The sequence below is a fragment of the Serinus canaria genome, chromosome 20 (assembly GCF_022539315.1).
Source record: "Serinus canaria isolate serCan28SL12 chromosome 20, serCan2020, whole genome shotgun sequence".
Classification (NCBI taxonomy): Eukaryota; Metazoa; Chordata; class Aves; order Passeriformes; family Fringillidae; genus Serinus; species Serinus canaria.
This window is the reverse complement of record NC_066333.1, coordinates 2,812,766-2,840,765: the sequence shown is the minus strand read 5'-3', so window position 1 is coordinate 2,840,765 and position 28,000 is coordinate 2,812,766. Positions and strand designations below refer to the sequence as shown.

The 28,000-nt window shown below is 49.3% G+C and overlaps 1 protein-coding gene across 1 annotated transcript in view; it reads left to right on the top strand.

Moving 5' to 3' along the window:
* Positions 1–13,756: 13,756 nt before the first annotated feature.
* Positions 13,757–28,000, top strand: part of TOX2 (TOX high mobility group box family member 2) — a 167,889-nt gene continuing 153,645 nt past the window's right edge. Inside the window, exon 1 of the mRNA XM_030233377.2 lies at positions 13,757–13,902. Within this exon, the coding sequence (XP_030089237.2) occupies positions 13,801–13,902 (102 nt within the window). The 5' untranslated portion in view covers positions 13,757–13,800. The remainder of the gene's footprint in view (positions 13,903–28,000) is intronic.

The following is a 28,000-nucleotide window of genomic DNA, read 5'->3' as shown; positions in this document are numbered from 1 at the left end:
CAGAGCAGATGCATGAAGGACTGTGAGGTTGCTGGTGTAGGACCTGTGGCTGCAGCTTTTCCCATGGAACTTCATTTTCAGGAGAGGTAAATCCATGAGGGTGGAATGCCAGGACTTGCAGCAGCTGGTGTGGAAAATGAAGGGTGAAGCCACAGAGCCATTGAAGGGCTTATTTCCTAAGTGGAGGTGCTTGCACAGGAGTCAGGGGATGAAGAGCCCCCTGGTCCCCATTTTCCAGTGTCTGTCCTCACCCAACATCATTCATGCTGTGTGCTCCTGTCTTTGATCCAAATTTTCCCTGCTGATCAGAGAAACCTTTTCTCAAGAAAAATTTTGCCAGAATCAATACATTCCTAACATTTAGATGAATCCTAAATGTCTGATTTTTAAGAAGTGCCATCCAGAACCCCAACCCCAGGCCCAGCCTGATGTTAATGAGACCTGAATTGTTGCTTTCAAAGCGTGAAATTGGTGGTGATATCTCAAGACTGAAAACGATACACAGGCATCAAGCCCTGTTTAGTTTGAGAGGGGGGTTATGTTTCACAGCATTGATGGGTCTTATTTGCTGTGTTTTGTCCACAAAACCTCTTTAATGACACCAGGAGGGCCTTGTCCACCTGGGTGACTTTTGGGTTTAGGGTTTACAACCATCAGTTCATCTCTGCTCCTGCCACGCTCCGTGTTTTCCAGTAACCTTTGGAAATTGTTCACTTCAATTTTATTCACCAGAGACAAAAATGCTAATCTGCTGGCACTTCACATGGTGAGGGAGAGAAGGAGGGGAAGGAAGGAAGACCTGCGTGATCTATTCATTCATTATTCCACGGTGCATGGGAAGTCATCTCTTTACATGATTGACCTGCCTGGGTTTGATTACAACACACAGCTAACCTTTTCCAAATCTGCTTGTGTCATACAAGAGAAGGGTTGAAGGCTGTTGCCATGGCATTGAGGTATCTCTTGAGAAAGAGGAAGGGGGGAAAAAAAAATAAGAGAGAGAGAGAGAGAGAGGGAGAGAGAGAGAGAGGAAATGATGCTTCTTTACTTCCTAGCCAAGTATAAACAAGAAACACACGCACATGTTTTTGTTTTGGAAGAGCTTTCAGCTTCTTATCGAGTCTCATCTCTCACTGTGTTTCCTTGGGAAGGGAAGGAGGAATTGTCTGCTTTGCAGATCAGTGGGAGGGGGGATGACAATTGGAGGGAGGAAAAAAAAAAAAAGAAGAAATCAGTCTTGCCACCATTCATGATTTATTCATGAGACACGTGAGTTTTGCATTTAAATGTGACATTCTCATGATCTCAATATTGTATATGCAAATCTAAAGATTTCTGCATCTCTCCACATGCCCAGCTTAAGTCTCGCCTCAGATCCACAGCTCTGCAAATGTAAAACCAGAGAGCTTCACGCAGCTTCTGCTGCTCTCCCTGCTTGTTCCCTGCCTCAAAGACTGGAAGCAACAACAAACTGCTCTTAATAGCAGAGCAGTAATTCAGATGTCATTATTTTTTAATTTTTTTTTCTGATAGTGAACACTTGCAGTCAGGAAATGACCTGTAGGCTCATGAATGGTTTGACTTTCTGAGGTCTTGCCTTGCCTGAGCTTCCCAAGCCCTTTCCTCCTGAGGCAGATCACTTGGGATTAGCACAGAGCAGGGCTGAGCCACCCTGAACAAAGAACTTACACCCTGAGCAGTGCCTGCTTCAATGCTCCAACAAAAACCTGTCACTTGTCACTCAATAAATAAGGGCAATGACCTTGTCTGCAGGTTTTTAATTAAGATAGAGTATTTTAGTTGATAGAGTAAAACAGAAGTACCAACTCAAGGCCACGTGATGAGGCTTTGAGCACCCTGGTCTAGTGGAAGGTGTCTGTGGCAGGGGGTTGGAATGAGATGGGCTTTGAGGTCTCTTCCAAATCAAACCAGTCTGTGGCTCTGGGAAATGTGCTGATGTAGAGGGGACAGGCTCAGTTTGGGGCAGAACCTGACCCTTGGTGACATCTCTGTCCCCAGGCAAGGCTCTGACTCCACTCAACAGCAGGAAGGCTGTGAAGGCAGAACTCTGCAAAGCCACACAAACCCTGCTCCCAGCCAGCCCAGGATGTCCCAGCCTTGCCCAGGTGAGACCTTTGGGCCAGAGTTTGCAGGAGTGATTTGTGGAGGGACAACCCTGTTCTGGGGGCTTGGCCTGATCCATGTGCTGCAATGCTGCTTCATGATCTTACTTAGTGAACCAGAGCATGAGTATCTTTATATGGTTTTGGATCAGCTCTGGTGCAAACATTTCTCAGTTATTAATGAACAACCACAGCACTCACTGATAACAATGGAATTTGTAGTTTTTATAGCACTTTCCCCGATTCATTGCTCAACACCTGTGTTCTTGTCATACTGAAGGCAGAGCTTGCTGAAGTTGATCACCTTGTGTTCACTTTCTGAGGTCAGGGCCCATATCAGCAAAATTCTGCAAAATCAGCAAAGTTCTTCCTATTGCTTTCATTATTTTAAAGCCAGAAATGTTTTCTGGCTATCCATATAGCCCAATATCCCGTCTCCAACAAAGACTGCTTCAGGAAACTGGAAAAGAGACAGAGCTTGTACTCAATGACATTTCACAAGAGTGTTATCTTAGATTTAGGAAGATCTGGATATAGAGACTTCCTGATGTCATGTCCGACTAATTCCTTTCAAGAACTTGTCCCTTTCAAACCCAGCTGCACATTTGCTCCCCCAACATGGCAATGGGTGTCAAAATTTAATTTCCTGTGGACAACTACTTGAATTTAAAAAATTTAATGCTCTTGATGCATACTGTTTTTTCCATTATAAGAGTTATTAAAATATATATTTCTGAACATCCTTCTCCATGCTGCTCATTATTTTAGGAGCCTGTGTCAGAACTCCCTCAACAGTCTCATCTCCAAGCAAATATTCTTATGTATCTACCTACCCTATTAGGAGCTGCTCCTGTGGAAGCTGCTTACAACTCTGATGCTTTAAACCTGTCTCTATAAATTTTCCAGTTCTCTAACATCCTTTTTCTGAAAGAGAACATTAGGGCTGCCTGCAATATTTACGAGATGGTGCAGCAGGAATTTATGCACTGGAAAAATGACTTTTTCTGTTCAGTGTCTCATCCCACAAAGTCTGGCATTCCTGTTACATTTTTGACCACCCCTGATTGCTGAGCTGATGAGGGTTTTGGAAAACTGAGGTCTTGGTGACACAAACAGCCCCAGCCTGTCTCAGGGTTGGAGTTGCTGTGCTCTCATTTGCAGAATGTGGCATTTCTTGCCTCTGAATTCCCTCTGCTGCTGCATCTGGCTCTGTTATTTGGGTGTCTGTCTGTCCCACAACATCTCCTCCAGCAGCAAGGCTGCTCTAGGGAAATACCTGGACACTTTGACTTGTGTGCAAACATCTTTGTTGTGTTTAATTGATCTCCTTTTCAAGCCACACAAGCCCCAGCCCACGTCCCTGTGGGGTTCCACCTCTTGCTCAGGTGAGACCATCTCCTTTTTCCTGTCTTTGTTTCCCATCTCTAAACAAATTCTTCATCTCCACAAGGCAACCTGCTCCTAGTCCATGTCACTGGCCAGAGCCACAGTGTGACTGTGTTTTCCTCTCCCAATGATGTCAAACTTGCATTCGCCAGAAAGACAGGGAAAGATTAGTAGGGGGAAAAATATCTCTGGACTTGAATATTTATTTTTTTTTAATTGGGGATTTTTTCCTATCATTCTCACATCCTCTTATGCCATGTCTTTAATACTGTTACAAGCACCTGAAATAGCACAATTCATAGCTGGCCAGACTGGGAGCCTTGTTTTAGCAGGCAGGGAAAAGAAATTCATGCAGAGATTCCATTGTTATTTAAAGATACATTATCAGTTTTAGCCCCTATGTAAAAGCTGAGAGAGAACAACATTTCTTTGCAAAGAAAAAAACCCCAAATGTGTGTTGTCCTAAATTCAGACTGAGTTTCTTGTTTAGCCTGGATTTAGTGGCTGGGGTCTGCAGCCACAGTCATCAGGGCTGAAACAAAGTGGTTTATTCCTGAACATTCCCCAGTGATGCATTTTCTCCTGCCCAGGGCTCTCTGCCCTGAGGAATGTGAGAGCCTGTGTGCTGAGGGAAACCTTTGGACATTGTTTGGGGCAGCATTTGTGAAGAATCATGAAATCCCAGAATGGTTTGGGCTGGAAGGGCCATTAAAGCCCATCTTGTTCAACCCTCTGCCATGGGCAGGAGCACCTTGCACTAAACCAGTTGGCTCAGGGCAAGGATGGAAGGGCAGGGGCAAAAGCAGAGCTCACACTGATTGAATTCATGCAGGTGGGATTCACCTTGCTGAAGCCTCCTCATGCCTGCATTCTGGTGGAGCAGGGGAGTGTTCTTCCCACAAGTGAAGAATGCCCTGCCTTGCAGACCTTGGTTTCTGCAAACGTGGCCCCTGTGAATGTAATCAACATTGTGCAGAGCTGCTGAAACTGAAAACAAAGCCAGAGCCGTCATTGTGCTAAGTTTGGGTTCCTCATTGTTCATTGAATTACATCAGTGTTTTCTTTAGTTGCACAGTCAGCTGGCAAAGGGTTGTTTGAAATCTCGAGACTCTCCCCTTTCAGGGAAAACGTGAATTTCCAGAGATGTGGGCTCTGCTCTGCATCACAGCCTGGGGCTGCCCTGGCCCAGGACACAGCCCAGCCAGCCAGGGGGCTCAGCCAGCCCTCAGCCACAGGAAAAAGATTTCTACTTTTTATTCTTTGTATTTAGCTTGATTTAATCTGCTTAAATTAAAAAAAAAAAAAAAGAGAGAGAGAAAAAAAGAAAAAGGAGTGATTTAAATTTATTTTGTAGAGGATCCCTCTCCCCAGCTCATTGCCAGTGTTTTACTTCACTGGCATTTTGTTAAGGTGATCCCATGGGGTGAAAATCTTGCTTTCTCCAAAGATTTTTGGATGCAGAGAGTGAGGGACACATCCCCCTGAGGCCTTGATGTCCTGCCTGCTGACATGGTGAGTGGCAGTTGTGTCATTGTAATGTGGGAACCCCTGAAATTCCCCCAGGAATATCAGGATGAGAATCAGAGAGTGGCTGGGGTTGTAAGAGACACTAAAGATTATTCAGTTCCATCCTCTTGCCATGGCAGGGACACCTCCCACTGTCCCAGGTGCTCCCAGCCCTGTCCAGCCTGGCCTTGGACACTGCCAGGGATCCAGGGGCAGCCCCACCTGCTCTGGGCACCTGTGCCAGGGCCTGCCCACCCTCCCAGGGAAGGAATTCTTCCCAAAATCCCATCTAACCCCAAACTCTGTCAGTGGGAAGCCATTCCCTGTGGCCTGTCACTCCAGGTCCAGCCCAAAGTCTCTCTCAGCTCTCCTGGAGCCCCTTTGGGCACTGGAAGGGCTCTGAGGTCTCAGTGGATCCCTCTCTTCTCCAGGTGAACACCCCCAGCTCCACTGCTCATTTGCATTTAACTTAATCTCCCTCTAAAATTCTGATTTTCATTACCCACATCCTAACTTCTCCCAGAACCATAGCCCATGCTGTCAGAGCAGACTCTTCTGGAAGGTGAGGTTACCAGAAGAAGAGCTGCTGAGTGGTGGGGTTTGGCTTTCTGAAACTGTGTTTTGGTTTGATCCAAAGGAGGCTCTGAGGGGCTCAGCCTGCACAGCCCAGCTGATTCCAGGCTCTTTGCCTTGCTCAGGGATGGGCATCTTGCCTTTTTTAACCACATGGAGGAAATTAGTGATAAAAAGGCAGAATCTGGGATGAAATTTATTAAGAATCAAAGCAAAAATCCATCTTGGAGGAAGCTGTACAACATCAGTGTTGTGCAAGTTTCCTAAGAAACATACAGAATTTAGGAAACTCAGAAAGAAACTTTGTCAGGAGCAGTGATGCTGCTTCTGTTTGGGGGGGATGTCTTGTAAAATAACATAGAGAAGCTGGAACTGCAGCTTAGAAGACCAAGGAGAGGAGGCAGGAACTAAAGGCAGGATGGAGAAGAGGGCAGTGAGGGAGCAGCAGTGAGTAGGGGAAGAAAACCAGGAGCAGAAACTGAGAGGAGGAGTATGGGTTGTGTTTCACCAGGCTGCCCAGAGCTGGGCACTGAGGTCTCCTCAGCTGGGCCTGAAGAAGACAAAGCTCATCCTGCAACCTTTGTAGTGAAATCTGGACCTACCAAGGTTAACCAGCTTGTGATTTGTATTAATTTTGCAACTTCTTTCTGTAGAGAAAGAGAGGTGCGACAAACAAATTGAGAATATTCACAATATCTCATTTCACATTTGAAAAATGAACCATTTCCAGTTTCCACTAGGAAAGAAGGCCTCCGTCTCCTCAGCAATGTAATTATCTCATGACAGAGAGGCAGGAAGTAACCTGACACTGAGCTGCAAGTGCTGTGTCAGGCGGGGACATTTTGGGGTTAACCCGTGATAATTCCCCACACCCTCCCTGGCATTGCTGGAGTCTTTAGTTCTGCCATTGAAATGAAAATCCATTATTTGTGCAGCTCAGCTAATAACACCAACCAGCATTTCCATGGGCAGCAGAAACCCTGGAGGGAGGCTGCCAAAAGCCCAGAGAGTCAGAGTTCCTTTTCATGTTCAAAGCTTCAGCTCTGAAATGCTTTAGCAATGCCATTACAAATGCCTAATGTCAGACCTGAGCCCAGCCTCTCCTCTCCCTCACTCCATTAGCCCTGCAAGGATGGTGACAAACCATCAGAGGAAGCAGGAGTCATCCCAGGTCAGGCTGAAAGAGCTAAAAACCTCTGGTAATCTCCAGGTTCATTAACATTTTTGTTTTTAAAAAGGTAACTTTCTGTCACTAGGAATGTATAATATATATAGAGAGAGCAAGTGGAAGCTGGGATGTAATTTTAGCCTTGATTCTTGAGGCAGTGTATTCTGGGCTGTTGAGCAGGGGTGCAGCCTGTCTTCATGTGTGGGAATACATGCAAAACCATTTTTAAAGTGTACTACATGTGCTGTACTTGAGCTCAGAGGTTACCCTGGGAAATTCCCACCCTGCCCCAAAATGCCCAGCGATGATTTGTTGGGTGAAAGCAAAAGAAGAGACTTGGAAACACCAGAAAAAAACCACAGCGATGAAACTGAGCTAAAATGCATTTTGACATTTAATCCTAGATCAATTGGCAAATCTCACAATAGGTTTTTTTTTCTTGTCACCTTGGCAAAGCAGAGCCATGGAAAACTAACTTTAAAAAAAAAAAAAATTAATTTTGGAGATCAGCTGCCAATCTTCTCCCTGGGCTGAGGGTGAGCACGGGAGCTCTCCTGCACTGTTGAAATATTGAGTACGTTTTGAGAAAACCCAACTTTTACAAGCTCAGGCCATCATTTATAAAACAAAAGCCACTCTCCTGCATTGAGGAGTCTGAGAGCTGCTCTGAGAAAGATGAATTCTCTGGGTAGAGGAGGGGAGCTTGGCTTCACCCCCAAAATGAACCTAAAGGATGATTCAATTGCTTCACTTTGCGGGCGCGAGCCCGAGACGCTCACGCAGAGCATGGTGACAAGAAATGACTCCTTCACTTCAGGAGGAAGAACCTGAAGAAACTGTTAAACTTGGTCACAGTGTGTGACATCCTTGAAATCAAAAGCAATACTTCTTCTCAGCGACTGCTCAGTAAAATTAAAGACACGAAGCCAAATTCGTCTCTGGAGTAATTCTCTTGCCAGTGGCTGGGGTGGCACCTGGGATTAATCTCCTCTATTATACAAGTGGCACAAGACCCTGACAAATTATTTTGAATGTTTTTCGTAGCACTTAGTTAACAGAAACCTTATTCACAACGTGTCCCACGCCTGGGAAATGCAGTGGCTCTGAATCTGCCTGGCTGAGGATGGGATCTGGGGTGGAGTGCAGCTCCCATCCCCTTCACGTGGGCAGGAAGTGGGAGGCCCGTGTGAATTACTGATTTCTCACAAAGTAAAAATGCCTCCAAGGGGAAACAGGTGATCAAGGAGGGCACGTCTGCCTTGGGGAAGGGACAGTCTTTGACTGGATCTGGGTGGATTGTTGCTCTTGCCCCAAACTCCTGGGTTATCCCATGGCACCTTCCCCAAAGGGTGACAGAGCTCACTCACCTCTCTGTTCCTGCAATCCTTCTGTCTGGCTTTGGGGAAGACCTTGCAAACTCTGTGCAGCATGCATTTCTGCTCCTGGACTGCATTCCCATCCCTGGCCCCGTGGAAAGTTTATGTTTTCCTGGAGGAATTCTGAACAGCAGCGTGGTGTGCCAGTGCTCAGTGTGCCAAAATGAGAGCTGGGACAATGCTCTCCCAAAATTCCCCCAGATGGGTCCAGCCATCATCTCCAAACAGTCCTGGGTCCTCCCTCCTCCCCAGAATGCAAACTCCTCTCTCCTCTGCAGCCATCCTTATTTTGCTGCCCCACATTTGGAGGATCATCCCAGGCCAGGTCAGGTTTCAACAAGCACAAACCATTCAGATTTTCAGTCCCATGGAGAAGCACAAGGAAGGAGGTAAGCTGTTACACTTCCCTGGGAGATGAGGATCCCAGGCAAATAATGACCAAAGTCAAATGCAAACTCAGGACACGTGTGAGCACAGAGACCAAGGTCAGGGTTTCAAGGAAGCCACCTGCAGCTGCCTCCCAAGGCTGCTGCTGGCAAGTAAATCTATTTTCTACACATTTGGGAGGCTTTGAAAAATCAGGAATGGCTCTGGGTATGGGTTTAAGCAGGTGAGGTTAATGACAAGGTCCTCCCTTGTCTCATGTGTTGAAACCTCTGGGCAGCAGAAGTGAATACATGTGACTTTTGAGAAGATCCTGAAGGTCAGGAGGAAGGTTGCCCTAGGAATCTGTGGTTGCCCCATCCCTGGGAGTGTTCCAGGCAAGGTTGGATGGGGCTTGGAGCAACCTGGGATGATGGAAGGTGTTCCTGCCCATGGCAGGGGGTGAAATGAGATGCTTTTAAAGGTCTTTTCCAACCCAAACCATTCCATGATTTTATGAAGAATGGTTCCAAGGCTTGATGCATCAAGCACTTGTATCCTCTTGAACACGAGAAGAAGCTTGCTGATATATTTTACTGGGACATAAATATATATTTTGTCTTTAGCATATTCCTGCTAATGACGATTTTTCTGGGGAGGAAATTATTTGCTCATATGCACAGTCAGGTTGGTGTTTGACCAAAGGTGAGATGTTTTCACTCAGGCAGAAGAAAATTGTCAGTCGATGTTGTGTGTCCTTAATACTTCCCTGTCATGTTTGAGCTTGTTTTGTTTTGTTGTATTTGGGTTTCTGGAATGTTTTATCCTATCAATGACATTAATTATGGAGTAATTGCCTTAGTAGCAACAACTCTCTTCTTTTTTTTCCCCAAAGAGATTTTCACACAATGTGTAAACTTTGCTGTATATGTGCTACGTTTCTTGTGTCATGAGATAACGTGTAGACAAAATAATGTTTTTCCTGTCAGAAATTCAATGGGCATCTAAAGCAAAGTGACAGGTGGTTAAATAGCTGCATTTAAAGGATGTCAAGAAGATTTTTTGGACAGGTACCAAAACCCAATGCCAAAAAGAAGGCCTAATACCATCTGTTTTGTTAGCAGAGAGATGCAATTTTACATTAGTTTTAAACGACATGGAATGCCAAATTCATAACCTTGATTTGTGGGTCAGATCTAGCTTATCTAGATTGTGAATGTTTCTATTTACCAGCACAGTTCCTGACCCAGAGCCCACACAGGTAAATGATGATGTTTTCAACCAACCCCATTTTAAAGTCACAGGAAGCTCTTGAGCTGCATTTAATTTTGTTTTGTATTACATGTAAATCCAGATGCAATGTGGATTTAATTAATCCAATTTCACTGCATTTAAATGTACACATTTGCATTGTGTTTATTGGCAATTGGCTTTATCCATTTGTTCAGCATTTTTTATGACCACTGAAACTACTGAATATTTAGAGATCCCTCTACTTCCAAGTGGGAACGAGGAGTGTATCTCTGAATTAAATCATTCTCAGACATAAACTGGGGATAAGACTAAAATGTCAAAATATAGCTGCATAATAGAGTGGGGGAAATGATATCAGTATTTTAAAGTAATAAACTGCACTGTGCTAAATAATTTTAAAAATTGTTCAGCAGGCTTTTTAGATGGTTTGTTGAGAGGAGGAGGACCACTTTGAAACAAATAATGAAACTGATAGATTTGGAGGCTTTTTCCTGCTTCTGAAAGGTGCCTTTGAAATGATGATTGTTCAGGTTTAGCCAATATTTAGAAATACTCACTGTAGAGTTTTCCCTTCTTTGTGAGGAGTCCGTGTGGCTTAAATGGGATTGCTGAGATAATCACACTCTGCTGTTTCTGTTCCAGAGCTAATGTTAGCCATGAAATGTGAGTTGTCATGTTGGGAGCTCTTCTTTCAGCTGCCCAGCCAAAGCAACTGCAAACATTCTGGGGTTTTGGGGGTCTCTGGGACAAGGAAGGGAAAGATCCTGGTGTTTGCAGCCTGTTTGGCTGCTTGGCCCAGTACTCTTGGGGATCCTGCAGCTCCAGTGAAATTGCTGGCTCCCTTCAGCCATCCCAGAGCACTCCTGTCACCTGTGCATACCTGGGCAAAACCCAAAGTCTTGACCTGTTGTGGTATCACAGCAAGCCCTGAAAATAGGCCTGCCCCAATCTTTCTTACAGGCTCCCTTCAGCACTAAAGTCTCCCTGGAGCCTTCTTTTCTCCAGGCTGGACACCTCCAGCTCTCCCAGCCTGGCTCCAGAGCAGAGGAGCTCCAGCATGGGGCCACCTCCATGATGCACTGTTGATGCTGTGTGGAGAGGGGCTGGAGAAGAGCAGGAGTTCACACAACCCTGCATTCCCTGGCAAGAGCAGGAGCTCACACAAATCTGCATCCTCTGGCAAGAGCAGGAGCTCACACAAATCTGCATCCCCTGTGAGAGCAGGAGTTCACACAAACCTGCATCCCCTGTGAGAGCAGGAGTTCACACAAACCTGCATCCCCTGTGAGAGCAGGAGTTCACACAAACCTGCATCCCCTGTGAGAGCAGGAGTTCACACAAACCTGCATCCCCTGGCAGACCCACATCTGCCCCACAGCAAAGTGCCACCAGGACAAAACACATTGAAACACAGGGTAAAACAGGCTGAAGGAGGATTCAGCAGCAGGCACAAGCTGGAGGCCTCCTGGATGCATGGTGAGGCTGGGCAAGGGCAGGAGCTGCTGAGGCATGGGCAGAGAGCCCTGGAGGGAGGCTGGAGGCACCCACGGCCATCCAGGCCCTGGACAGGGTGAGGCTCACTCCACTAGGTTGTCTTCTTCAGTCTGAGGAGGAGAAGCACTGGAGACACAAGGTGAGCTGTGAGAACATTGCTCTGATGAGGAGCACTCCCTCTGCCAGCTTCCCTTGGCACATATATGTGTATATATATATATATACAAATATATAAATATATATATATAAAAGCATTCTGGCTATTAATAGCAATAACTCTTTGTGATGTTGGGTGTCTCAGATCGGTCTCTAACGGAGGCAGATGAATGTGCAAAGTTGGACAGGGCTGAGCTGTGTAAATCTGAAAAAAAGGGGCTTCATTGGGGACAAAATGAGCTTTGAGAGGGTCTGAAAGGGAGCAATGGGGTGGCTCAGGCACTGCAAATAAATTGGGTTGTATCAGCCAGGGAGGTGCTGCATGTTTGGTGAGGAAATGTGTTCATTTTTGTAGGAAACAACAGAATTAAATCCTGCTATTAGTGGGAAAGTCAATTCCACCTTAACTGCAAAGCCACTAGCAATGACTCCACAATATAAGAAATATAATTATGATAATTAATAAAGATAATAATACAGTCAAACCTTGCTAATGACTCAGAGGCTGCTTACTAAATACTGACTTTGTGGATAAACAAGCCAGAATAATGCATCATATAATACACTTTGTTCCATTATTTTGACATCTCTATTATTTTAATTATTTATACTTCGTAATATACCAGTCACTCTACTTGGGAAGGTTTTACAAAAATAATGAAGCTCTAATAATGTGACATGTCAGTTCAGTATTTGCTGAAACAGGGAGACAGGAAAACCGGTCCTTTCAGGGGGTGTGTAAATCAGGAAGAGCACAGATCAGTGGAGCTCAGATATTCAAAGTTTTAATGCAAAATATTGGACATCTCTATTATGCCTTTGACTGGGGGCCCTCGGAGCAGCTTCCCTGGTGGAGAACTCCTGAAGCCAACCTGCTTCACTGCTAAATGCAAAAGGATCAATGCTGGTTCTCCAGAAAAAAATCACCCAGTTTGAAAAATAATAATAAATGTGAAGTAGTTTTTGTGCCCAAGTCAATTTTTATCCTTAAATCGATTTTTTCCACCACCACGACAGCTGAAACCTTGTTTTTAATTTAAATGAGAGCTGCGATTTTTACATAATCACTTGATTCCTGGAGCTGGCATTCCCTCGAAACCCCAGCCCGCCTCCTGCTCCCTGAATTTGGCAGGAATTGGCCCCACTCTTACAAGGAAAGACACTGGAGGAAAACTCAGCATTTATTTAGCTCAGTTTTCCAGCTCCAGAGAGTCCAAAGGGTGCATGTTGGAAATAAGCCTTCGGAGTCAGTCAGAAGGGCTTTTTCTAAGAAAAGAAAGGAAAAAAAAAAAAAAAAAAGACAATTTCTCTTGGAGATTTGCCCGCAAACTGACTCTACCAGCGCTGTCCCAGCTCTTTGCCAGCCTATGGACGGGTTGTTGCAACTTTCAAGCGTTTCCCTTTGCCTGGGGATGGGATAACGTGCTGCAAAACCTCTCTGTACATAACATTCTCTGCCATGGGCTGCTTTTCCAGAGGGATCTGTTGGGAGCCGCTGGAAGGGAGCGGGAGAGAGCGGAGCCTGCGGCAGCGGGGAAGGGAGGGGGAGCCCTGCCCGCCCAGCCTGCTCACCTCCGAGCATCCTCCCTCCCCACGGACACCTTTGGGTTTTCCATGCTGCCATGCCCTAAAAATCCCGGCCCGTGGGAACCGGAGGGGATGGCCGGGAGAGTGGTCATGGATGGAGCTGCCTTCCAGCAGCGGGAATTATAAAGATACATGGATGGGATATGTGGAAAGCCGAGGTGGGGGGACAATGGGGGTGTCCGTGCCCTGGGGAACAGGAAGGCACCACCAGGGGTAGAGGTTGAGCCTGGCTGTTCTCTCCAGGCTGGGAGAGGCACGGGCCTCCCAGAAATAGGGCGCAGTTAGGGCTTCTAAACGGGGCACCTCTTCGGGGTTCCTGTGAGGGTGGATCAGCGCGCCGGACAGCATCCTTCACCAGCGGGTGGGCACCAGGTGAGGAGGGAAACGAAGCTCCTGGGCACCGTCCCGCGTCGGGAGCGGGCACACCGGGCACGCTGCGGGCCGTGGGGCACGGAAGACGCGCCAGGGTCCCCAGCGGGCAGCGGGAACCGGCGGGCGGCTGTGGCAGCCTTCCCCTCGCCGGGGCGGCCGGGGATGTGGGCCGGGGAGCGCACCGGGCTCCTCGGCGGCGCTGCCCGCGGTGCCCGAGCCCCCGGCGGTGGCGGCCGCGGGAGGAGCCGCCCGGCCCCGCCGCGAACAATAGCGGCCCCGGCGCGGGGCGGTGCGGAGCGGGGCGGGCCGGGGGCCGCCGCCCGCCCCCCCGCGCCGCCGCCCGCCCTCTCCCCGCCCTCTCCCCGCGCCAGAGGCACCGCCGCCGCCGCAGCCGGGTCCATGCCCGCTGGAGCCCCCGCCTGCCGCCGCCCGCAGCCCCGGCATGGACGTTCGGTTCTACCCCTCCGCCCCCCCCGCCGTGGGCTCGCTGCCCGGCGCGGACCCCACTTGCCTCGGCCCGCTGGATTATTATCACTGCAACAAGGTACCGGGGGCGCGGGGGGACCGCGGGCTCGGCGCGTCCCGCGCTGCTCCGCGGAGACGGGCACGGGCACGGGCACGGGCACGGGGAAGGAAAGTGCCGGCGGCGCCCGCTCCTGCGGGAGGGAATTTTGAAAGTGGTCTGGAAGAGGAGCGGGGGGAGCCGTCGGGTGGCCGGGCCGCCCGCAGCGGGCGGGGGGGAAAGCCCGAGCCCGGGCGCTGCTCGGCGGGGCGGGCCGGGAGCGGAGCGCGGTGTCCGTGTGTCCGTGTGTCCGTGAGGGCTGGGTTTAACCTCCTCCGCTCCGGGAGCGGAGCGCGGTGTCCGTGTGTCCGTGCGGTGTCCGTGTGACCATGCAGGCTCTGTTTAACCTTCTCCGCTCCGGGAGCGCTCGGCCCGGGGCGATGCGCGCGGTGGGGGTGTTGTTGTTGCGGTTGTTGTCGGGTACTTTTTTCCTGTTGTTCTTCGCCGTGTTGTTGTTTTGCACCTTCTTCACGAGCTGCGGAGCCGGGCCGGGTCGCGGCTCCTCCCGAGCGGGGTCCGGTCCCGTCCCTCGCCTCCGTCCCTCACCCGCCGCTGCGCTCCCGCGGAGGGGGCACCCAGCTCCGGGCTGGGGGTGTCCGTGTGCCCCCAGGTCCGCAGCACGGCGGGGAGTCCTCCGTCACTCCCATTTTCCCCGCTCGCTGCAGCTGCGAGGCGAAGCAGCCTGCACTTGTAACGGGAGAGGGATGCGCAGGGGATATTTGAGAGCGCGGAGGTCCTCTAGGAAATTTCCCTCATCCTGGAGAAAGAGAACCGAAGGGGATAGATAGATGCTACTTCAGGGATAAGGAGTTTTCTGCGAGTGTCGCCTTACTCGCCGTGGGTAAACAGTGCTGATGTTTCAGCTACAAAGCCCTGGGATCCAGATCTCTTTGGAGGAAGGGGAATCATCCCAGACGTAATCCTTGCTGCCTTTCGAGCCAAATTCGGGTAATTGCGTCGAAAAAAAGTTAATAAAAGGAGAAAATGCTCTCCTGCGTCGGTACAGCAGCTCAGGATGCTCTCGGCTCACCTCACTGTTTCGATACTTTGGGATCAAACTCTTAAAACACAAGCAGAGGGAAATGCGTGCGGCTTCCCAGACGCGGCAAATTAATCTTAATGTATCAAGAGATGTATTTAACTGTTTCTCTGTCAGTGGGTTATTTATCTCTTTTTATTAAGTTGTAGCAAACCTAATAGTTCTCGTTTATTTTGAGACGCCGGATTATACTGAAAGGAAACAACTTTCGTTGTTTTCGCCTGTATCTGCGTACTGCTGGCTTCAAAGTGTTTTATTATCATTGCCGTTGCTCTTAAAACACTAAATAAGCTCTTAAAATACTAACGGGAGCCCGATCACCTGGGAGCAGGACATTTGTCCTGCTGAAACATCCGCCCGTCGTGTGTGAGAGCAGAAATCTGGGATCATGTGAGCGTGAGCCACTGGCAACTGCGGCTGCCCCCGAATCCTGCTGGCTTTCGGAACTCGCTTTGACCAAGAAGTTGTTGGATGCCAACATGATTTACTTTGCTTTGCAGTGTTTGGTGCGGGAGCTGGGGCTGGTGGCCGCGCTCGCAGTGTCTCAGCCTTGGGGCTGCGTGGTGCCGCATCCCCCCGAGCCTTGGGGAGCGGGGCCCCTCGTCGTCAGCTCATCCGTGGCCTGAATCCCTGAGATTAGTCCCGGATTAGGCTCTGGCAATTGATCCGCGGCTCCTCGCTGCCGCTGCGGCCGGGAGGCTGCGGGAAATCGCCTCTCCTGGGGTGCAGCGAGCTGAGGCCGGCGGGCGAGCGGGTGCGATGGGCGCTGCTGCTGGCCCGGGCGGATGGGACAGCGCAGAGGAGCGCCCCAGGTACTGACCACTGCCACCAGATGCTGCTGTTGTCACTGCTACCGGCGAGCTTAAGGCAGCGGCAGAAGAAAGGAAGTGACTTACCCTTTGCTGGGTGCTTTTTCCATCCCCCCCTTCTTTTCTTTTCTGAGTTATCAAATGACATTTGCTTATGCACAGCCGTGCACGTTTGTCCGTGGCAGGAGGCCGCTGGGATGAAGCCAGGGATGGAACGGGCTGACTCAGTTTCCCTGCCAGGCTGCAGGTATAGCGGCTGTAACTTCAGCATCAAACCGGGGCCCCGAGTGGCACGGGAGGAGCTGTCTCCTGCTGCTTTTCCTTCGGAGAACTCCGGCAGGTGCGGGGTGGGATCCGGCCGAGGATCACCAGCAGTGTGCTGCTCTCTTGCTCCTGCCATGGAGCAAGAGCTCTCCTGCTTCCTGGAGCCACATAGGATTCTCTGGGAAACTCCAGAACCTCACACCAATCCCAACCCCATCGCTCCTGTCCGGTGCTGGTGGCTCAGCCCAGGGCTGGGCTGTGACAGGGTCTGCCTCACAGCATTTCCACTTTAAAAAACTGCAGAGGAGGGCAGGGTGGACTGGAAAAATCAGAATTCTCCCACCAATGTGTGCAGATATCCCAGATAAAATCCACCTCTGGGAAGGACCTGGGCAAGGAGCACTTACAGGCTCTTTGCTGTCCTCCTGCTTCGCTGAGTTCTTGAAGATGCTCTAAATCCCTTTGATTTAAAAGGCTTGTTTTGTTCAGGGTATTTTTGTTTGGTTGGTTTTTTTTCCCCTTTATTTATTTATTTCTTTAGGGGGAGGCAGCAAAGCTGGGCTGTGCAGTGTCACTGTGCATAAATAACTCGCTGGGAGCACAGCAGAGCTCTGCCATTGCCATGAGCTGCCTTAGCCCAGAGCAGCCTGAAATGTTAATGGAATTGTTTTGTGCACTTACTGGACATGATATTGTTACCAGGAGGTCTCCAATCTCGCCTGCACGCTGCAGTCAGCCACAATTCCTCTCTGCAGCTACGTAGGGGCCTATTGCACATCAGCATTTCCATTTCTGAAAGGACAAGGCATGTTTAGAGGGATAATGAAATGGGAGTGTATGCTCAGCTCACAGCTAGGCCTCCCAAGAAGGGGGGAATTTGCACCTTTTCTTTAACTATCTCCACAGTATCCCTGTTTTCCCTGGAAGGACTGGCCACTGGGAGGGATGGAGAAGGTGGTGAGGGGCTGGACATGCAAAGTGGACAATGAGAGCCTTCCTGCCCCATCAGGCAGGGTGAGAATGAGCCCTTTTTGCTGCTGACTGCGTTTGGTGAGCAGTTCTGATGGATCAGCAGTACTGCTGGCATCGAAGCTGGGGAAAAGGGCTCCCTGTGTAAACCAGTCCCTGCTACTGGTGATCCTGCATGGAGCAGCCTGCCAGGGCAGCTGGGGAGAGGAGCCAGCCCCAAACTTCCTGGTGCCCAGGGAGCTGCTGCTCACGGCCTGATGCTCCTTGGCAGGATTTTTAGGGCTGCAGAGGGCTCAGCCCAGGGTGTGGGGGTGATGAGGAGCCACCTGGGAGGACAAGTTGCAATGAGCATTTCTCACTCTGGAGTACTGCCCCCCCATCCTGCGGGCTGGATCCAGGACCTGCTCCACCTCTGGGACAGCAGGAACACCTCTGGTGTCTGCACAGTGGCCACAGGGACTGGGGAAGTTCAGCTGAAAGTGTGAGGAGCCCTCATCCAAACTGAGACACCCATCCCTGTCATCAACCACCTGAGTGCTGCTAAAGGAAACACCCACCTCTGGTTTGGATTGCTTGTTTAAATTTGGGTCTAAACCCCTTTTCCTGTCCCCTCTGGCCATCTCCCTGGGGCATTGGTACCTGCTGCATTCCCCTTCCTGCTCACTTGCCAGGAAAGCTTTCACAGAGCTTTGAGCTGCTCGTGTGTGGTGCCGGTGTTTTGGGGAGAGCAGGGTGTTCCTGCACCACCTAAGGGGGTGTTGCTCCCTGGGGGGTGCATTTTCCTACCCTCCAATTGCTTTTAGAAAATGTGGGGATTTATCCCACTTGAGCTCTAGGGAGATTCTGCAGCTCTATTTCACAATAAGTAAACCACGGTACAGTAAAAAAATGTGCATTTTAGTAACACCAAGGCTTGTTCTGCTCTTAGCAGAGCTTTAGTGACAGGATCTGGTGTGCTGGCTGATCCAGTAGCATGCAAAGGTTTTTTCCTAGATCCTGAATTGTGTGTGTGGGTCCATGAAGCTCAGGAGGGAGTGTTTCCTTCTCAGCCCAAGCAAAATTGCCTTGGCAAGGGAGGCCTGTGACAGGAATCCTGCCAGAGCAAGATACCCTGAGCTCTTTCATGCAGGGTGTGCAGGGATGCAGGAGGAGTGATCCTGCTCCCCAGGGGCATTTTTGGGGAGTGAATTATCATCTCTACTCTTCCTGAAGAAATACATTTAAATATAAATTCTTCCTGCTTGCTTCTGCTGCTGCAATGGTCAGACTGGGTTAGCACGATGCCCAGTTTGGAGCCAGTGGAATTGATGGGGATTGAGGAGGAGGAGGACCCAGCCTGGGAATACCAAATCCACACTGCTGAGAGACCCTGGGAGTGCCTGTGGTCCTTGGGAACCCCCGTGCTGGGGGCCCTGTTATTAACCCTGCAGGATTTCTGTAGGATTCATCAACACCATCAAACCTCTTCCCGAATTTTCCTTGTAGGATCCTGTGGCTTTGCCTCTCCAAACACAGCCTCTCTCTTGCCTTTTAGGCTGATCAATTGACAAAAGCTATTTTACCAACACACCATTAAAATCTACTAGTCATGTGATGGGTATTAGTCTGTAACCAGTGCTCTCTTCTTTTAAGAACCCTTCAGAAATGGGATCTGAGCTGGTGTGAGCCCGAGTGGATGCAGCAAATGCATTTCTGTGAAATGTTCTGGTTTGATTTTTACAATAAATTGTACATTGTAGTGATAAACATGGTCCCTTTTTCCTTGTTCCAGCACTGCTTTGCCATTCTGGAAGATAAAATACATTCTTTCCCTTCCTACTTCCAAAGCCAGCTCTGTTTTGAAGTAGCATAAATCTTTCTTTGGAGATGGAGGATTTTGGATGGAGAACAAAGTCCTGCAGATTTTTAATTTGAGGCCCATTTCATTCTCATTTGGCAGGCAGCTCCTGTTGATTTGCAAATGTAAATTTTTAATTTTTTTTTTCTTTTAGGCCCTGGATATGGGCAAGGGCTTCCTCTGAAAAGTGGTTGAGTTACTCAGTGGGACAACCCTGCCTTCTCCAGAGTGGTCTTTGATGGGCTGCACAGCAGAAAGTGTTTGAAGCTCCATTTTCTTGCCTTGGGCTTTAAGTCAGGGATTGGGAGCTAAATAATGAATGTCCATCCATTCATAGAAAATGTTGTTCTCTCTGCATGCACGGAGGGGAGGCTTTAATCTGGTTGTTTTGGGAACAATGGGAGATGTTTTGAAGACTGATCTGGCTTGTGTGTAACAACATGTTTGTTTGGGCTGCTTCTGAATAACCTTGTCAAGGACCTCATCCCTGGAAGTCCTTGTAGCAGAGGAGACATCAAGAGACAAAAAATTCAGGATCAAAACTGTACAAGTTTCTCTGATTTATTTATGACTGTCCCCTGAATCAGTGTTCCAGAGGTTTGGGTGTTACACCACCCTAAGTGCAGAGTAAATCCATGATCAGCTCTGCCTTGGACCTCAGAGCCTGCAGCAGGCACCAGGATCAGTTTGTGCACCCATAACAGAGAAAACATCCTGTCAATAAACTGTATTTTCTTGTACAAACCAGAGCATCCAGTATTGGGAGGGTGCATGGCTGGTCCTTGTGCCAGGGCGGTGGGAGAGCACCTGGAACCCTGCAGAGCTCTTCCAGCTTCTCCTCCTTGTAGGGACAGGCAGTGCCAGCTCCTTTCCTGGGGGTCATTGTTAACATTGTGATCTTTCTGCAGCATTTGCAGAAAAATCTCTGCTTTCATGCTGCCTTTACTTTGCATCTCCTTCCTGCTGGCTGCAAGGAGCAGGAGGTGAGGATGCTCCACCACCCCAGACTGGCCCCACTGGGAGGAGGGGGGAGCATTTTCCCCTCGAGGTGCAATTTTTCCCTATTACCTTTGTATTCCTCTGTTTTTTTTTTTTTTTTACAAAACGAGCTCTAAATGCTTTTACCATAAGTTGGGTTATATCTTGCAGTATAAATGAAGCATATAATTGTGTTTTCCTAACAGCTCCACATTAAAAATAAGTTATTGTGTTGCTAATGTGTTTTTCCTGACAATTTTCCATCCGGTGAGTGTGAGGCTTCTGTCTGAACTGCCGTGTAGCAGCACCTCTGCCTCCTCTTGAGATCTTATTCAGTATTCCTCAAGTCAGGCTGAAGTGTTAGTGTGAGTAGAGCTTTCAAACTATTAATTCCTAATTGGAGGTTTGAGCTCTAATGTTCCACCTTTGTGATTTTACACTCGTTTTAATATAATTAAATAATGCATAATGTATGTTCTGTAATATTGCACGTAAATTATAGATGGCATATACTATATTCTATGGTGTACATAAATTATCTATTATCTAATATATGATAGAAATTATATTATGCATTATATATTATATATAATTATAGTAATTGGGGATGCACAGCTCAGCTTCAGCAGGAAGAAATCTCTCAACAAAACTTACTGGAACAAGCACTGATCACACCACTCTTTAAAAAAAAATAACAAAAGAAATAAAGAAAACAGCTTTTAATCACCTGATTTTACAGCTGTATGACCAGATTTAAATATCTTAATTATCTGCCTCCCCCCCACCTTTTCCTATTGTTTCCCTCTGGAGGTTTTGTTCTGATGGATGCCATTTCTTCCCTGAAAAATGGCCCTGGCTGCCGTGGTGCTGCAGGCAGAATCTCTGCCTTGTGCCACAGAACCTCTCCCCGCCTCCCCCATCTTTTGCATGGATTGCTTGACCTCTGCAGATATAATTAAATCTCTTCCTGACGACTGTGAGATTGCAGCTCGGCTCTGTGGTGAGGAGAACAGGGAGGGAAGTGTTAAACGGGGCCTGAGCCAGGAATTGCTCTTGTGGGGAGATTATTGGGTTGTGTTGGTTGCTGCATGTGGCTTCAGAGGAACCTGATCTGCAGAAATCAGCCCAGCCTTGGTCCCAGGCAGCTTCTTGACCTCTAATTCTGGGCTCCACCTGGGCTCAGGAGAGTTTTGCCAGTGTTTAAAATGTAGAAGATTTCATTTTTTCTGTTGGTTTGAGGACTCAGCCCCTTGCTCCCATGCTGCCTTTTTTCCCTGGGTTTCTAAGGATCTCATGACTTAGCAGGTGCTAGGAAAGGGGGTGTGACATTTTAAGGACCGGTGGGGCAGGTGGCAGAACTTGCCACTCTGAGCCTCTCCTCTCCATTCCCAACGAGCATCATCTTCCAGGCAGAGGAGCCCCCCAGCCTGGAGGAGAAGGTCGGGGGCAGCCCTGGCACTGTGGTGCTCAGGGGAGGGGGGGGATGAGCCCTGGCACGCGCCACCCTCTCTTCTGGTGACATGCCACCATCCTCACTGTCACCCAGGTTGTGTTTCCCCACGACCCCATGGATCCTGTTCCACCCCCAGTGGCCAGGAACCCTTTTTTATCCCATTGGATGGATCACATCAGCAGGTTTCTCTTCCCACAAAACCTACTGGTGAGTCAGAATTTCCATCCCCATCTGGGCTCCTCAGGGAGGCTCCATCCCCTTTCTTCCCTGCTGCCTGCATGTGCTTGGTGCTTTTCCTCTCCACTCTAGGAAAAACAATCACCTTCCTCTCCATCTCTGCTCTTGCCAGTGGCCAAGCTTGGGAGATAAGAGCTGTGTCATGGCTCTGCCTTTTGTCCCCTCCAGGAACTGGCCAGGCTCTCCCTCTCCAGAAGCAGCAGCTCATTTCAGAGTCCCCCAGACACGTGGGGGTTACTTTAGGAACAATTTGAGCCACCCTGAGCACTCAATTGCAGGAGATCCAGGCCTGTGAAGAAGTGCAAGCAGAGCCTGGGACATCTGAAAGGCTTCTCTCCTCCAAAGCTGTGGATCTCCACATTCATATCCTGAAGGAAGTTTCACCTTTCCAGCCAGGTTCACCCTTATTGTTTATCCCTGAACCTCTCCCTCTCCCTGGGAAGGTGGTAGGGCTATGCAGGCTCTTTAGGAGTTCTCAAGCCTTTTGAAAACCCTCAAGGAAACAGTTTTAGTGTGAAGGATGATGCTGGGAAGGGGAGGGGATTGTCATGGAGAGCTTGGCCTCGTGTGGAGCTGGTGGAGCTCAGCCCTGTTCCAGCAGTGCAGGCTGAGCTCCCTTCTCCCCTGAGAGCCAAACCCTTGGCCAAGGATGAGCTGTTTGAGTCCATCCCTTTATTCCACCCTCACCTCACCTTTATGCAGAGGGGAAGATGCTCCCAGGGACCTCTGTGGTGCTGTGGGAGGGCACAGGGTGGACTGCTGAAGGCTCCCAACATGAGAAGGACCTGGAGCTGCTGGAGTGAATCCAGAGGGGTCCATGGAGACCCTCCAAGGGCTGGAGCCTCTCTGCTCTGAGCCAGGCTGGGAGAGCTGGGGGTGCTCACCTGGAGAGGAGAAGGATCCTGGGAGAGCTCAGAGCCCCTTGCAGGGCCTAAAGGGGCTCCAGGAGAGCTGGAGAGGGACTGGGGACAAGGGGTAGAGGGACAGGACAAGGGACAATGACTTCATGGGGGCAGTGCTAGATGGGATATTGGGAAGGGATTCCTCCCTGTGAGGGTGGGCAGGCCCTGGCACAGGGTGCCCAGAGCAGCTGGGGCTGCTCCTGGATCCCTGGCAGTGCCCAAGACAAGGCTGGACAGGGCTTGGAGCACTCTAGGACAGTGGGGAGTGTCCCTGCCCATGGCAGTGGGTGGCATGAGATCCAACCCAAACCATTCTGTGCTTTTGTTGCATCACTTACAGTTACTAAACCCTAAGATTTTTATTTCTTTTTTGTCAATAAATAACAGATCTATTCCCTGTTTCTTTATTTTCTTGGGTGCCTCTTTGAATCCAGGGGTTTTATACACTGAGCCACCTCAGAACATTGTGCCTGCAGTGGAAAAATGATGTATTTTTAGGGAATTAGATCTGTTGTCCCTATTGTCAGAAGAGGGGCAGTGTACCCTGGAGTCCTCAACAAAAAGAAGAGAAACTTTGACAGCATGGGAATGAAATGTATGAAAACCTTAGTGAATTCCAGCTGAATTATCTTGGTTTGTTTCAGCTTATGCAGTGTCCCAAAAAAACACTGGAATACCCTATGAAGAAGAAAAAGCAGAAATAATGGGGGGAGGGGACACAAAGAACAGAAACTGGGGCTTGTAGGAATGGAAACTATTCCCCCCCATCAGATCCTTCTCTGTTTGTTCATGCTCAACCCGGGGAGGCAACTTTTCCCCTGCCACATTATCTTGTCTCTAAATAGTGTTCAAAGGAGAAGAAGAATGTGCTGTTAAAAATATCAAACTTTTGGGAATGGCTGGCAGACTTTAGCACTGATAAGCATTGTTGATTGAAGATCAAACAGCCCTGGAAGAAAAAACTTCCAGCAAGCACCGTGGGTCCAGCCCTGCAGCCAGACAGTGAGGTCAGCCTTCAATGCAGGGATATTTAGGGACTGACACTGGAATTATGGTCTGGGCTCTCCACCCCAGACGGATGTTGGTGACACTGTGGTTTAAACTTGATAAATCTGTTCAAGCTGAGACCAGCATTTATTCCATGCCAAGAGTTTGCATTAGTAGGTGGTAGCTTTATATATCTATTTTTTTTCCTTCATTTAAGATAAAGAGGAAAGGCTGCAGGTCATAATGTGAACTGAAGACTGCTGGCATTTGTTTTTTAATTAATTGACAACCTGCATTTCTGTGTCAAGGTTGCAAATTAATAGTGGGTGGCCATCTGTTTGCAAAGCAGATAGTTCTGGCTGTGCCAAACATGTGGAGTATTTAACCATTTGATTTAAATCAGACCAGAATGGTGGCTTTTTGAACACTTTATTAAGTTGGGTTTTCCATTTAAGAGCTGGGCTTTGAAAAGGTGAAAAGTATTGAAATGGTCTTTTTAGTTCATAAACTTGCAGGCCTTTAAGTGAGTTTTTTTTTTGCATATTTGGCCTTCTATTTAGGAGAGGCCAAATCCTGGTGGGAATAACAACATGGAGCTTCAATCACCTGTGGAAGTGGGGTACCAAATTTGTGTGAGAGCACCAAAGAAAAAAATACATGTTAAGAATCATAAAGTAACTCAGGCTGGAAGGGACCTCTGAAAGTGTATTTGCACTAATTTCAATAGCACCTTCTGGGATTGAGATGGCAGGAAAGAAAAATATCAATAGATTTTCTGCTCTAATACAGTGAGAGTCTCAGTGGTGGTGGCTGCAATCAAATGCTAAATAGAAAGTTTGCAATAAAAAGGGCTTTAGTTAGAATTAATAAAATGTGAAATGCCTCATTCTTTGGAAAACATGTGGTATTGACTGAGATTTAGAAAATGTCCTGGGAGCAGGGATCTGGACTGCAGGCTCTAGATCTGACTCTGGCATCCTTTCCCTGCATGCATTAATATTATTCATTTATTTATTATATTTTTTTAATTTTATTTTTTGCCTGGAAAGGTCACAATGTTCAAGCTGGAGAGGAAATAGGCAAAGAGCTGGAATCAAGGGCAGCCTTGCACAAAATTATCATCCTCTTTTCCCACTCCTTCACCTTCCTGTGCTGTGCATGGCAGGGAGATGATCTTTAAGGTCCCTTCCAACCCCATTTGGATTCTAAACCAGGATCCCTATATCACAGGTAAATCCAAGTTTATCATGGAAACTTTCCTGGTAAGTTTGATTTTAAGTCCTGCTATCCAGAGCTGCCTTCCAGAAGCCACAGGTAGTTCCCATTTCCAGGAAAGCACTGCTGAATTCTCTGGGAAATGTGGATTTTAACATCCTCTTGTTTTGAGGAATTGTCTTTGGATGTTCTGAAGCTCAGCTGGAGCCTCTCATTTGGGGCCAGAGCTGGGAATCTTGGCTAGCTCAGAGGCAGGAAGAGCCTGGTGCTGGATGTGGGGCTGGAGCTTGTGTCACTGTCATAGTGCCACGAGCACGGGGACGGTGCCAGCTTGGAAGGGATGCTCTGCTTGGCACAAGAAGGTCTGGAGAGCAGGCTGCTGCCTTGCTGAACACACACACAGCAGGCAGGCTGCAGCAACCACAGGCTCCTGGAGAGCTGCTGGGGCTCTTCCCATCACTGGGACACCAGGCCACGGTGCTGAGGGACCAGATGTCCTCAGGAGCTGTGAGAGAGGGCTGGTGGTTGCTGTGCTGCTCTGGGTGAGGGCATGTGCTCCCAAAATCCCAGAGGTGTGGTGCCTGGGGACATGGTTTGATGCTGGCCTTGGCAGTGCTGAGTTGGGGGTTGGACTCTGTGATCTTGGGATTGTTGGGATCTTTCCCACCTCTGGGATTCTCTCATTCTCTGGTGGCAGTGTGGGACATACAGTAGGACAGGGGCAAGCTGAGTGACGTGAAACTCATCCCTTTGGCCATTGTGGAGCCACTCACGAGGCTGGTGGGGCAACCCAGCCTTCTCTGGGGCTTTTCTGGATTTGGGTTGGGATTCTTGGGGCTGTCCCATGCCAGGCCAGGAGCTGGACTTTGATCATCCTTTTGGGTCACTTCCAACTCGGAATATTCTGTGATAAACTGAACTTCCCAGAGTGAAACCCAGCAACACCAGGCTGAGTTGAGTTAAAAATGAAGAAGTTTGTGTGACTGAAGGTTTGGGAGCATGGTGTGTTGCTGGGTGCAGTGATGGGGCCAGGCTCTGCAGGGTGGGCTGGCCACTGAGCTCCATGCCTTTGGGACCCTCCTGGGCCCCTCTGAGCCCCAGAGGTAGTGGGAGCTGCTCATCCCTCACAGCCCTGCAGCCCCGTGAGGCTCAGCTTTCCCCTGGTCAGGACTGAGCGTGGCAGGCGTGACTGGAGCGCCTCGGTGAAGCACAAAGCTCGGTCCCACGGGGTGGGAAGGAGGTGACAACAGAAAGTTTCATTCCCTTCTCGTCTCAGCCACGATTCGGGCTTGGTTTCCCCCTGCAGAGGCTTCCCCTCTCCCTCTCTGCTGTCCAAGTGTTGCTTCTTTTGCATTTGTTATTTATTTTCTTCCTAGCCCGGGGGCTGCTGCGAGAGGTGTCTCTTTGCTCTGCCGGCTGTTCCTGATGCTTCCTTTTCCTCGCTAATACCGATTGTTCCTGCCAAGAGCGCTCGCTGGTGTTATGTAAACCTCGAATCACACGCTAACGCTCCCGCCGGGGGCTCCCAGAGGCGCTGCCGGGATTCGCCCCCGCGCCGGCTCCGCTGCCGCCAGCCCCGCGCTGTGCCAGGCCTGGGCCCTGTGGGCTGGCACTGCCCGCCACAGCCCCGGCCCTCCGAGCCTGCATCGCTGCTCTCGCTGCTTTGGTGGGGGCAGGAGACCTCCTGGTGCTGTTCGTGGGTGCGGTACCTATTGGAATAATTACCAATATAGCAGGACAGGACGTGCCTGAGCTTGTCTGGCCTTGGTGCTGAACCCAACAGCGGCACTGTGGTGTTTCACCCCACAGACACTTTTGGCCATGGGTGTGTGGTGTTTCACCCCAGGACACTTTTGGCCATGGCTGGGTGGTGTTTCACCCCAGGGACACTTTTGGCCATGGCTGGGTGGTGTTTCACCCCAGGGACACTTTTGGCCGTGGCTCTGTGCTGTTTCACCCCATAGTCACTTTTGGCCATGGCTGGGTGTGGTGTTTCACCCCAAGGACACTTTTGGCCATGGCTGGGTGTGGTGTTTCACCCCAAGGACACTTTTGGCTGGCTGGGTGCTCCAGCTGGCACGTGGGGACAAGTCCAGGTGTGCAGGAGCTCTGGTGGTGCTGGGATGGAGCTTCCCCCCATCACAGGGTCCCTCCTCAGGTTTCCCTCTGTGGAGAAGCTTTAAGGTGATGGGGAAGGAAAGGAGTGGGTTCTGATGGAGGGTTTGGATCCAGAGCTTTGTTCTGGCCCGCAGCCTCTGATCCAGCACCAGCTCCAGCAGAATTCCTGACCCCGTGGGTGCTGCTCCTTTTAACCCCAGGGAGAGGGCAGGGATGGGGCAGGGAGCCACCAGCCAGGTACAGGAGGGGAGGTCTCAAGGGACAGAGGACACCTGGATGGCCCAATGCCCCCCGGGGGTGGAGGGCATCCTTTGGATCTGCCAGTCACTGACACCCTTCTGGAATGCCAGGACTGACAGACAGTGCTGGGAGGGGTCAGGGAAGGGAAAGGAGAGGTGACTGACACACCTGGGAGGGAATTATCAGGGGAGGGACCCGAGGTTCTGGGGTAAACCCCAAAATCACAACACAACAGGTACCCACAGAGCAAAGCTGCATTTTGGGCACATTTTGTGTTTTTTGTAGTGGTGTTGGCAGATGCTGTGGGAGGGTTCTGCTACCCCTTGGTGCATCTCCACCCCACCCCTGCCCTCAGTCCAGAGCAGAGCCTGCCTGAGCAGTCCCTGGCCTTGCTGGTGGAGTTGGAGCTCCTGGAGCTTCTTCATGGAGACACTGTGTTCCTCCAAGGCTCTGGGTGGGCACCTCTTCTCCTCAGCCAGGTGGTGTTCTGTCCAAACCAGTTATTTACCTGGAAAGTGACATCAGCAAAATCCTAATGAATTTCCAAGTGCTGCTTTGTGTGATTTGGCAGCCAGGATTCTCTCAAAAAAGAAAGAAAATAAAAGAGAGAGAGAGAGAGAGATCCACCATTGCTGTGTGCCCAACCTCTTCCCCATCCACTCCACTGCTTTTGAGAGCTTAAAAAGAGATTAAATCCTGCTGAGCTGGCAGGTGATGTTGATGAATGTTTGGAAGGGATTAGGGTAAATCCATTCCTCCTTGTGATTTAGCTCAAGATTTGAACTCATTGATAAAATTTGTCCAGGTTTTACCTCTGAAGCCTCCTTTGAGCCAGTGAAGGTGTAAATGAAGGCAGAGCTTGGTTTTGGAGCAGAAAGGATAATGAATTAGCCTTTGTAAGGCTGATGAGGGCTTTAGATTGCTGTGCATCTACAAGTGGTGCAGTGTCCAGTTAATCCTCACTGCCACAGAATTAGAGGATGCCCAGGCTGGCTCCTTGGCTGGGGGAGTCTGGCCTGAAGCTCCTGCTGT